General features: G+C 45.6%; 1 protein-coding gene across 3 annotated transcripts in view; it reads right to left on the reverse strand.

Moving 5' to 3' along the window:
- The window catches only part of FAM135A (family with sequence similarity 135 member A), a 55,377-nt gene that overhangs the window by 22,898 nt on the left and 19,885 nt on the right, over window positions 1–12,594 (reverse strand). For 2 of the 3 annotated variants that reach the window (XM_081905949.1, XM_081905948.1), the window contains exons 8-10: window positions 9,832–9,958; window positions 9,105–9,258; window positions 5,340–5,417 (exon numbers count right to left, since the gene is read on the reverse strand). In XM_081905949.1, coding sequence (XP_081762075.1) covers window positions 5,340–5,417; window positions 9,105–9,258; window positions 9,832–9,958 — 359 coding nt within the window. The remainder of the gene's footprint in view (window positions 1–5,339; window positions 5,418–9,104; window positions 9,259–9,831; window positions 9,959–12,594) is intronic. The other variant, XM_081905950.1, reaches the window with a different exon arrangement.

The raw sequence follows: 12,594 nt of genomic DNA on the forward strand, positions 1-12,594 counted from the left end.
CATATTCTGAAAAGAATTTCAATGAAAGATTCACATGGGTCAATATCAAAAGCCTGTGAAAAAAGGCAAGCCCTTACCTGGTGTCAAAAAGATGTTAACAAAGGAACATTTGCTGGGAAGAGCATTCCATAAATATGGACCCACAACTGAAGACCCTCTCCCTTGTTACCACCCACCTAACTTCTCTTAGAGGGGGAACCTGGAGAAAGGCCTCAGTTTCTCATTATGAGACTGATGTGAGATTCTAGTCTGGACTGCAGAATGTTAACACACACTACAGTTTCCCTAAGTGCCACATTTACCGTATTTTTCGCTCTATAGGACGCACTTTTTCCCCTTCAAAAATGAAGGGGAAATGTGTGTGCGTCCTATGGAGCGAAGACACCATAGCCCCGCGACCCTCTCCCGGTTGGAGAGGTGACGCGCGGCTCAGGCAGGTGCCTCCATAGCCGCGCGTCACCTCTCCAGCCGGGAGAGCGCCCGCGGAGCTAAAGCAGCCCCCCGCGACCCTCTCTCGGCTGGAGAGGCGACGCGCGGCTCTGGCAGGAGCCTCCATAACCGCGCGTCACCTCTCCAGCCCGGAGAGCGCGCGCGGAGCTAAAGCAGCCCCTCGCGACCCTCTCCCGGCTGGAGAGGTGACGCGCGGCTATGGCAGGAGCCTCCATAGCCGCGCGTCACCTCTCCAGCCCGGAGAGCGCGCGCGGAGCTAAAACAGCCCCTCGCGACCCTCTCCCGGCTGGAGAGGCGACGCGCGGCTCTGGCAGGAGCCTCCATAGCCGCGCGTCACCTCTCCAGCCGGGAGAGCGCGCGCGGAGCTAAAGCAGCCCCCCGCGACCCTCTCCCGGCTGGAGAGGCGACGCGCGGCTATGGCAGGAGCCTCCATAGCCGCGCGTCAGCTCTCCAGCCCGGAGAGCGCGCGCGGAGCTAAAGCAGCCCCTCGCGACCCTCTCCCAGCTGGAGAGGTGACGCGTGGCTCTGGCAGGAGCCTCCATAACCGCGCGTCACCTCTCCAGCCGGGAGAGCGCGTGCGGAGCTAAAGCAGCCCCCCGCGACCCTCTCTCGGCTGGAGAGGCGACGCACGGCTCTGGCAGGAGCCTCCATAACCGCGCCGTCACCTCTCCAGCCGGGAGAGCGCGCGCGGCGCTAAAACAGCCCCTCGCGACCCTCTCCCGGCTGGAGAGGCGACGCGCGGCTCTGGCAGGAGCCTCCATAGCCGCGCGTCACCTCTCCAGCCGGGAGAGCGCACGCGGAGCTAAAGCAGCCCCTCGCGACCCTCTCCCGGCTGGAGAGGTGACGCGCGGCTATGGCAGGAGCCTCCATAGCCGCGCGTCACCTCTCCAGCCAGGAGAGCGCGCACGGAGCTAAAGCAGCCCCTCGCGACCCTCTCCCGGCTGGAGAGGTGACGCGCGGCTCTGGCAGGAGCCTCCATAGCCGCGCGTCACCTCTCCAGCCGGGAGAGCGCGCGCGGAGCTAAAGCAGCCCCTCGCGACCCTCTCCCGGCTGGAGAGGTGACGCGTGGCTCTGGCAGGAGCCTCCATAACCGCGCGTCACCTCTCCAGCCCGGAGAGCGCGCGCGGAGCTAAAACAGCCCCTCGCGACCCTCTCCCGGCTGGAGAGGCGACGCGCGGCTCTGGCAGGAGCCTCCATAGCCGCGCGTCACCTCTCCAGCCGGGAGAGCGCGCGCGGAGCTAAAGCAGCCCCCCGCGACCCTCTCCCGGCTGGAGAGGCGACGCGCGGCTATGGCAGGAGCCTCCATAGCCGCGCGTCAGCTCTCCAGCCCGGAGAGCGCGCGCGGAGCTAAAGCAGCCCCTCGCGACCCTCTCCCAGCTGGAGAGGTGACGCGTGGCTCTGGCAGGAGCCTCCATAACCGCGCGTCACCTCTCCAGCCGGGAGAGCGCGTGCGGAGCTAAAGCAGCCCCCCGCGACCCTCTCTCGGCTGGAGAGGCGACGCACGGCTCTGGCAGGAGCCTCCATAACCGCGCCGTCACCTCTCCAGCCGGGAGAGCGCGCGCGGCGCTAAAACAGCCCCTCGCGACCCTCTCCCGGCTGGAGAGGCGACGCGCGGCTCTGGCAGGAGCCTCCATAGCCGCGCGTCACCTCTCCAGCCGGGAGAGCGCACGCGGAGCTAAAGCAGCCCCTCGCGACCCTCTCCCGGCTGGAGAGGTGACGCGCGGCTATGGCAGGAGCCTCCATAGCCGCGCGTCACCTCTCCAGCCAGGAGAGCGCGCACGGAGCTAAAGCAGCCCCTCGCGACCCTCTCCCGGCTGGAGAGGTGACGCGCGGCTCTGGCAGGAGCCTCCATAGCCGCGCGTCACCTCTCCAGCCGGGAGAGCGCGCGCGGAGCTAAAGCAGCCCCCCGCGACCCTCTCCCGGCTGGAGAGGCGACGCGCGGCTATGGCAGGAGCCTCCATAACCGCGCGTCACCTCTCCAGCCCGGAGAGCGCGCGCGGAGCTAAAGCAGCCCCTCGCGACCCTCTCCTGGCTGGAGAGGTGACGCGCGGCTATGGCAGCAGCCTCCATAGCCGCGCATCACCTCTCCTGCCGGGAGAGCGCGCGTGGGACTAAAGCAGCCCCTCGCGACCCTCTCCCGGCTGGAGAGGTGACGCGCGGCTATGGCAGGAGCCTCAATAGCCGTGCGTCACCTCTCCAGCCGGGAGAGCGCGGACGGGGATAAAGAAGCCATAGCCCCGCGACCCTCTCCCAGCTGGAGAAGTGACGCGTGACTATGGCAGCAGCCTCTCCGCTGTGCCTTTCCGCTGCTCCCAGACCTGGTCTTTGGGGCTGGTGGTGGGCTTCCCCCCGCCAGCCCCAAAGAGCAGGTCGAAAGGAACCTGAAGCCAGGAGAGCGAGAGGGGTCGGTGCGCACTGACCCCTCTAGCTCTCCAGGCTTCCAAGGTAGCCACCTGAACGCACCTTAAATGGCACCTTGTTTTAGAGCGGGAAAACAAGAGGGGGGAAATTCTCCCACTCTCTGCGCAGCGCTTCCTGCCGCTTTGCTGAAGGGGCACTGGTCAGAGAGCGGAAGAATTTTTTTCCCTTGTTCTCCCCCCTCTAAAACAAGGTGCGTCCTATTGTCCGGTGCGTCCTATGGTGCGAAAAATACGGTAGTTCTTCTAGCCTGAGACATGTGGGACTAGGGCGATATACAAATTTAATAAATAATAATAATTATTATACAAGGAGCAACTTAGGCATAACTAGGAGCTTGCATCTGCCCAGTGGGATGGATCCAAAGCTCCCACCCTCCACTGGAAAACTTCTTCAGTCAAAATGAAACCTTAAGATCCAACCCAATTGCACCATTTTTCTTCTGGAACACTAACCAGCATTTCATATCAAAGTCTCCTTAGCATTTTAAAGTCCCCCCACCCTTTATGGGTGGTTTTCAACTAGGAGGACAGAATTTAAATATTCTTAAACAAATGTGTGGTTTTTCATGAAGGATGTTATGTCTTCCACAGGTACACTCCCTTCTATGTGCGCACACACATTCCTTTAGGCCAGAAGCGGGGAATCTCAGGTCTGGGGGCCAAATCTCTCTGTTTGGCCCTTGGAACTTTCTGTAAGTCACACTCCTCACCAGTGCTGCACCATGCCATTCTCAACTGCTTTTGCCTGACTTGAACAATGTCAATGCCTCTTGCTTGCCTGCATGGAGGATAGAAGTGTGTGTTTGTGTGCGTATGTATGTAGGTATCTCTGACTTTTGCTTGGCAGAAATTTAGCCTTCCGAACAAAGTTAAGAGCTATATCTGCTGTTCCACCAGATTTTGCCTTTGGTCCTACCCAACACTGCCATCCAAGCCCCACAACACTATTCATGAAGAATGTGGTCCTTCTGTATGCTACTAACATGGCATTGATTCATTTAAAAACAACACATGGCTTTTAAATATTTGTATAGATTTTGTAATAAATCGTATTATTTTCTAAAATATCATTCCATGTACATATAACCCATGAAAGAATTCTGTAGTTTACAGTTCAACATACAGCCATACAAATTCAGTTAATTAAGAAAACAATTAGTGCCACTCCATGTTTATACCTGACATACCTTTACATCAAAGTATATGGGCAAGTGATTTCACCCTCCAGCTAAAAAAAATATTCTTCAAAAAATATGCAATAAAGACATGATACTCCTGGGGTAGATCAGTTCCCATCATAAAAAAAAAATCAATTACCTAATCACATAGCTATAGAATTCATCTGGTGGTAGTTCCTTTGTGCAGAATCTTTTGATTATTATTATTTAAACAAAGAAGACACCATGGGCACCAACTGGGTTTGCATGAGTTGAGCTTGCCACTAAGGTCCAATACAGCCATCCTTTGTCCTTGTAAATTATGTTCACACATTGCATCATCCACTACCCAGAAAGGTTGCTCTGTTTGCTTTCCATTGCTCAGGTAGTTTGCTTTCCATTTGCTCATTCAGGTCTTTAAATGTCTGAACTCATTTAAACACCTGACCACTGCTAGATTGAGAGAGAGGAACACACACTAGGCTCTCATTCTGGCTAAAGGCCAACACTTACAGACTATTCTGTTAGACCCCATGACAATCCCTGTGCTCAGGCCCCTGCAGAGCTTGTCTTAGGCCTGGGGCAGGAGTCCTGTTAGAATAAAGTTATAAACTAAAAAAGCAGTCAGTTCCTGGTGGGGTTCCCTGGCCAGTTTAGCCCTCCAAAGCCTGGCTACCCCTGCCCTACATGGGCCTGCCTCTACTCATATGAAGAGAGATATTACTCTAAAATACAACTATATTCACAGATTGTAAAACCACTATAAATAATTCTAAAAATATGTTTCTTTTTGTGATTTAACTAATCAACAGCAGCTACCACATCTTCTTGCTAATTAAGGCGTTTATAGGCATGATGATGTTCAATTATAAAGATAGTAGCAAAATACAAGCTTTCATCAAAGGCTACCTAAGAGATAGGGGGAGCGAGAATATGAGGCCCAATATATTTTTCTTCCAAAACAGAAACCAGGTATTAAATATTAGCTCTTAGAACTTAAATCTATGCTATTATGTTACTACACAACTGAATATATCACACTATGCAATCATTTTTGGTTTATTAACAAGAGGCAAACTGAACTACCAGTGAAATGAGCTCATTTCATCAGCACTTCAAAGGCCAGATAGAACTGTACACAACCTTAATTTGATTAAAGTTAAGAGCCCTTTTACACAAGGTGTGGATGGCATCTTTAGGTTCATTGATCCTGTTTAAACATGAATTATAAGGAATTATTTACAAACAAAAAGCTATGATGTTTTATTATAACAAATCCTAATTGGTTAAGCCGCTTAATAAAACAACATACCTATATAGGCGTCTCCCTGGATTCGTAGATATTTTCTTCTGAGGAGGCGTTCATAAAGGACCTGCATGCTGGGCTTGGCTAGTTATAAGGATTGTACACATGACTAGTTACTACACTCCTTTTTCCATCTGTGTTTTATTATTATTATCCTTAAAGTTAGTAAGAAAGTTTTATCACTCACCTAGTAATTAGTGCAATTAGATAAGAAAAATTAAAGAAGAGACTTTAGGAAAGTTCTAGATAAGGAGTTCTGGATGATGTACATTATGAATTTATTGGATTCTTATCACCTGTTTGGGTTTTCGTTTGTTAAATCATGATTGCCCAAATGCTAACAATTTCTGTTATGTGTGAGGCATATTTTATTTAAAAATTATTTTAAAAGTCAATTTTGAAATAAAAATGTACATCAAATAAGTAAATGGAAGGCAAAAGGAAAGACAGAGAATATAAGGCAAGTCAAAAGAAAAGAAAAGCAAGGGTTTTTCCTGAAATTTAAATAGGATTTCAGAATTTCAGGATTATTTTCCCCAAGAATCCCATTTGAATCTCATTATTTTGAAAGCTATTTTTTCCAAGAGAAGATTCTATATAGCTTATAACTAATAAATGCAATAGTTAGATCATCTTGCAAAAGTCATTCATAAGATTATTTTTAGTGACTACAAAGCTGTGCAGTTGCATGTGAGTATGCCCCAATGACTTCATTCAGACTTACACAGATGCAACATTACTGGATGCAATTTCATAGTTTTAAAAACATATTAGCTTAGAATCATATTAGTAGTATTAGCACATGTAACTAAGGCATTAAACACTTTTGTAAAATACATAGGCCAAATTAAAATATTCAATAACAAAAATTCACAAATAGAATTTTAAAAACAGAAACTGTCAGCAATAGAAGCATACATTGAAAGCTACTCCCTTTCTACTTTGAAGTTCCCTTTTTCAAAACAGTTGAGTAATTTCCTAATGCAACATGTGGGCTTGATTAAATTCTTACAGAGAAGCATTGTTTGAATAGTTTTTTGTATATCTGCTGTTGGTGAAACACACTTTTTAGTCTAATATAGACTAAATTCTAATATAGACAAAATTCACAAGCACAATCAGGGCATGTAAACCACTATTGTGCAAGAGGTGCAGAAACCTGGCTTACTATGCAGCAGGCAAGAGACCAATATGGTAGCACATGAATAACAGGGGTCATTACCCCACAGAAAGTAACATCCTGGTTTGCATACTAAACACTACATTTTGAGATGTGCAGCAGCGCTAGAGCAGCTGGACTGAAATTAGGCCAGTCTGCATAGTTTGCACAGGTGTAAACAGGGACGGTGTATTAAAAGAATAGTGGGGAATGTAATAACCAATAAAATCTTGTAATTTCTTTTGTCACCCCTCGAGTCAAAGTCTTTTTAAATTTTGCATTATTATTTTAATCAAATCCTTGGGTGAAGCTGTATGTTCGATCAAGTGATAAGGGCTTAGAAGCATCTCTATGTCCTTTTGATGATGGAATTAAACTCCCATGGACTATAATATGCAACATAACTTTGTAGGTTTCAGCGTATTGATAAAGAATGACTAAACTTTTGATTATTTTAATTAAAGCCAAAGGTATCTGAGCTCATACTGGATGTGTGTGTGAGATATAGCAACAATTATTTTGAGCTGTTGAAGAACCAGGAGAACCCAATATAAAGCCATCACTTCTCTGCAGGTAAGTAATATTATAAGCACACCTATGGGTTTCTCTTTTTTCAAACTGAACCACAAGACACTTTTTCATCCTCTCCAAGTTTAAAGTGGAGCCTATTTGTCTTGTTTGGTAAGGGTAGGCGGTGGCTAAAAGCAGAGAAAGGGGAAGGAATTCTTGTGCAATACAATAATGTTTTATGGTCAAAGTTTAGCTGTTAACTTTGGAGCAACGTTCTTCTTGGCTTACTTCAAGTCCTCTCAAAACCCATTTTCAAAATGATAGTTGTACAAGCTATTGTGTTAAGAAACTGCAAAAATAAATTGGGTTTCTCATATGTCGTATCTATTCCAGTGCTACCCAAAATGCGGGTCCACAGACCTGTTTGGCCATTGGTCCCACTAACTCCATCACAGCCTTGGTTGAGTGGGATGCATCAGGTACCAAATATGGTACCAGCCCCTGACACTTGCAGGAGGAAGGGGGGGGGGGAGATGCCAGTCCACCATATCAGATAGCTTGAAAAACACTGGTCTACTGTACAATAAATACTGTAGTGGGGAGTATTTAGACTTAAACCAATGTATCAAAAAACCACATAGTTCTTTTTAAATTTATGAATCTTTGGCAGAGCCCTGAGTAAGGACTTCCACTTGCTCAACAGGGCTTACACCCCTCTCTTCCTCCTGAATCCACCAACAGTGGTTAGGGTGGGGGACTTGGGAGAACCCTCAGAACAGCATGTGGTGGGAAGAGAGGGGGCATTCTTCCATCTGGCAAGCTGCAACGCTTGCACAGACAGAACATCCATCATAGCCCAATGTTGAATTCCACTTTTAGTTTGTATTAAAGCCTTAACTTCCCCCACTCATAATTTTTGATAAATATGTACAGAACAGCCAGCATGTTTTTTTCTTTTTTGTCTTGTAATTCTTAACTAAAGATTCACCCTTGTGGTCTCAAACCAGCATCGACAGCACAGTGCTTTATAAGTGAGCATAGCTAATATTAATTATAGATAATGGTTGTGTTTACACATAACGCTAAGCCATGGCTTGTTTTAATCATGATTTTTTTCAGAAAGTCATGACCCATTTCAAGAGATAAGGCAACAAACAATGAATTGATTCTCCAAAACGTAAGTTTGTTTTTCAGCTGCTTTTGCCTTGTGCTTCTGCAGCCTGACAAGCATCTAGAGTGGAATATCAAAATAAACCATGGTTAAGAAAGGCTGCTGCATTTTTACATCACTCCAAACCATAGGTAAAACAAACCACAGTTTGCAAACCAACAAGAAACAATAGTCTGCAGGGCAAATTTCAGATGTTCAGACAAACCACGGCTTAGTGTTATGTGCAAACCAGAACACTAAGTACAGCTATAGATCTACCATTCAACACAACTGTTTTAACCTTTTATTATAGCACATTGCACTTTAGGTAATTTGTTCTTAAAGGTAAAAGAAACAGGGCAAATCTTAAGTCAAGAAGAACAAAATAAAAGACAACCTGTGCAATATATTAAATCTGAGGGCAGAAAACAGAGTTCATGTTTATTCTATCTGCTGAACTAATACCAGATATGCTGCAGACATCTAGTACAGTGGTACCTCGCAAGACGAATGCCTCGCAAGACAAAAAACTCGCTAGACGAAAGGTTTTTCCGTTTTCGATTTGCCTCGCAAGACGAATTTCCCCTATGGGCTTGCTTCGCAAGACGAAAACGTCTCGCGACGTCTAAAAACAAAGACATGTCTTGTTTATAAAGTTAATTTATTTTCCCTTCAGTTTTTGAACTGCTCTTTACAGTATGTGTGACTTTAAAGAGCAGTTAATAAACTGTTGTTGTACCAAATTTGGCTTTGTTTAGACCTTTTTTGACCATAGGAACGCATTAATTGATTTTCAATGCATTCCTATGGGATTTCGTGCTTCGCAAGACGAAAAATTCGCTAGACGACAAAAATTGCGGAACGAATTAATTTCGTCTTGCGGGGCACCACTGTACTATAAAAAGTGCTTGCTGATACATATAGAAGCAAATAAAGTATTTATTTCACATACCTGCGTCTAGTTTCAGACAGGAAGGCAGCTCTTTTGATAAAGTGGTGAAATAGCTATGTAATCCTTTGAATGCAATCAGCAAACTGGCACAAAGTGTACGGTGGAGATTGTAAGCATGATTCAAGAAAGTCTCTGCTATTATAAAACTGCAGCCCTAAAAATAGATTTGTAAAGTTATCAATTCAGCACTAACAGTTACAGCAAAATTACATTTAAAGATTAAGGACAGGTCACAAAAAGGTGTGTCTAAACATAGCATTTAGCTCCCACTTCTGGTGGTAGCCCTCCATGCCTGTCTACAAGAAGCTTTCCTAAGATTGGGGCATTTTCACCTACAGAGCAACAGCTATGAGGAACTGTTATTGGACCAAGAATAAGAAAACTAATGACATTTCCATGCACATACAGGACATTCAGGACTGAAGGCTGCAATCCTGTACCATACTACTTTTTCAATAGGACTTTTGAGTAAATATTTAAAGGAAAAACCTCAGTGTATTTAAGAAAACAATACTGTGGCACTGTAAAACCGTCTCTATTATGCAGTATCACTGAAAAGTAGTCAACACTTCAAGAAATGTTCTAAAATGCCCAATTCTTGACTAACACATTTTGTGCAACTGCACTGAGATACAAACGCTTTGTGTGTTAAAAATAATGTTGTTAAATATTTATCATTTCTTTCAGCAATTAAAAAAATAAATAAAAACAACAATTACAATCTTACATCAGCTGATAATTGTTTGGTGTAATTGCTGCCAAAAACAACACTTTCAAGAGAAGGAATCACAGAATCCCTGTTCTGTGCGGGTGCATTTCTGTTTAGCCAAGTATTTTTGACAGGACGAGGAAAGCTAAAAAAAAAGGGGGGGAGAAAGAAAGAAAAAGAAATGTGTGAGAGGGACGGAGGAGAAAATAAAATTCAGAACAGAAATGCAAATTAGAGACACACGGGCGAAGAATACACAGCATCATTTTAAGCTAAAACCCAACATATTCTTTTAGGTGTCTGCTGCAACTGGAGGTACATGCCAGTGTACCTCCTAGAATCTAGAAGGCGGATTCTGATAAGAAATGTAGAAAGTTTGCAAGTATAATTTCGCAGGTGAACGAACGGAAAACACTGGCTGGAATCTAAAAACCTATGTAAGTGATATCGGTTACCGATGATCACTTGGGGTTACAGCAGCACCCATACCACAAGGTAAACCATTTTTGAAATTAATGTGGCTTTCTAAAGCAGTTTTTAATATGGTAAGGGGTGTATGTGTATATAAGCAGTGGGTCTGCAACTTATGCTCACTTTACATACATGAGTGTAACTGTTTATGGGGGCAGGAATAAATAAATAGTGGGGGAAACCCATTGTTCTCTACTCTCCATTTATTTATTTCCCCATAACCCGTGCATCCAGCTGGTTTTCCTTGTTTATTGGGCTCTGGGAAGGTCCTGGGATGCTCCCAGAACCCTCACACTTTCTTTCCAAAGCCCAGTAAGCAAGACAGCGTCTTCCTAGAGCTCTTGTGAAACCTTTCCAGAGCCTGGTAAGCAGCCATTAGCTGTGGGGAAAGGGGCTGTTGGAAGACATTTAAGAAAAAAAATCACACTCAAATATATATGTCTAATTTTAGATTTAGTTAAAAAATGCATCACATGTGAGAAGATGCAGAGTCTTATTTACATGTACTATCTAAAATTTACAACTTCTAAATAAAGCACTGTGCATAAAGAATCTCGTATGGTGCCATCCAGGACTTGCAGAGAAATAAAGTATCACTTATCCTTCCTTTTGCTTATAGATCAAACAGTTCCAACCATTTCTGGTTGCATTTTGTTAAGACAAAAACAAGAACTTAAGCAATTTTAAGACAATTGGAAGATAACCAGAACTGCAGTAAGGGTACAACAGTGCACTCCAATTATACCATATATGCTAAGTTAAATTAACATAATGGGCTAGAGTAGCAATAAGGAAGCACAGCTATGGACATTAGGTTCCCACACAGTCAGTGAAAGAAACTTTTACCCCCAGCTTAGGATCTGAAGGGAAAGTTGTGCAGTGAGAATGTGCAAGCTGTAGCAGCAAATACAGCCCAATCAACGTCTCTGCACCATCTCCCTGTTTGTCCATTACACTCATACATTACTAGTCTAACCCAGGAGTAGTCACACATTTTGTTGCCTGTGTGGGATTGCGACTTTGGTAGACTCCAAATCCACACTCCTTCTACTGCAAGACCTTTCATGCGATGCTCGATCAACACATTCAGTGTAAGAGAAGTGCACTGTATATGTGAAGAATGATCAGGGAAGAATACCATCACTATTATTTGTTTCCCTTCCACCACCTTTAGCAAGCAGAACATTTTAACTGAGTTAGGACTACTTCCAAAGAAGCCATAAAATCAGAGGAAGACATTATTGCCACCATAACAGAAGAACCTCAACAGATTGACAGACCTTTGCCAAGAATAGAAATGGCAATAGACAGCAAAAGCACTAACACCATCCAGGAAAGGCAACTCATCTTCTCCATTTGCCACTAACCATAGCCAACAGCTAATCCTTCTAGATTCCAATTCTGGATAAGAAGATTCTTCTTCCAGCAATCCACCATGCCTTTCTCCTACTAATCTGTGGCACAAATGGCTGTGTTACAAAAGGAAACACACAAACTGTATTCTAAAAGGGCAGGGGGAAATCCTTTGTGAAGAGTTAAAGCAGCCTTCTCTGAGCTGTCACTCTCCAATCATTTTGGACAACGCGCATCAGCCACAGCCAGTGCTGTACTGGATGAGACTGATAAAGAGTTGATAGTCCAAAACATCTGGAGAGGGTGTCAGGTTGCTGAAGGCTGAGCTAAGGTGTTTACAGTAATTTTCATTTTGCCTCTTTCACTGCTGGTATTTTCTTATGCTAAACATGAAGCATGTTTTAGCATGTATGTTTTAAACTAGAGGTTATGCCCTTGCTTACTCTGCTTGCCAACCCCCCACTCCACATTAACCCCCTAGAGCAGAGGTTTTCAACCTTTTTGGGTCCATGGCTACCTTAACCAACCACATTCTTTCTGTGGCACCGCTGTGGGGCTCAAGAGCCCAGTTATGTCACCCCTTCCCTGCAGAGCTGGCAGTCCCTCGCCCCTTTTTGAAGCCTCCCTTGTGGAGTGTTCCCTCAGTCTCCTCTCTTCTCCCCTCTCCTTGGGAGTCCTCTGGGCAGCTGCAGCTCCGCCCCCCCGTCCCCAAAGAGAGGTTCTTCCTCACACTGCCGCACAGGGGCCTGGGAAGCAACTCCTGGCGAGCCCAGAGATACCATTCGCCTGGGGAGCTTGTAGCCAGGGCTGCTGCAACAAACCTTTGGGAGCCTTTGGGAGGCAGAAACGTGAGAGGGCATCAGAGAAGGGAGGGAAGGAAAGAGAGGCAGAGGCCAGTTCATCCAGTTCTGGGGCTTTTTACATGCTGCTACCAGTAAAGATCCCACTAGTGGCATT

The sequence above is a fragment of the Podarcis melisellensis genome (genome assembly GCF_964234715.1).
Source record: "Podarcis melisellensis genome assembly, chromosome: 3".
Lineage (NCBI taxonomy): Eukaryota > Metazoa > Chordata > Lepidosauria > Squamata > Lacertidae > Podarcis > Podarcis melisellensis.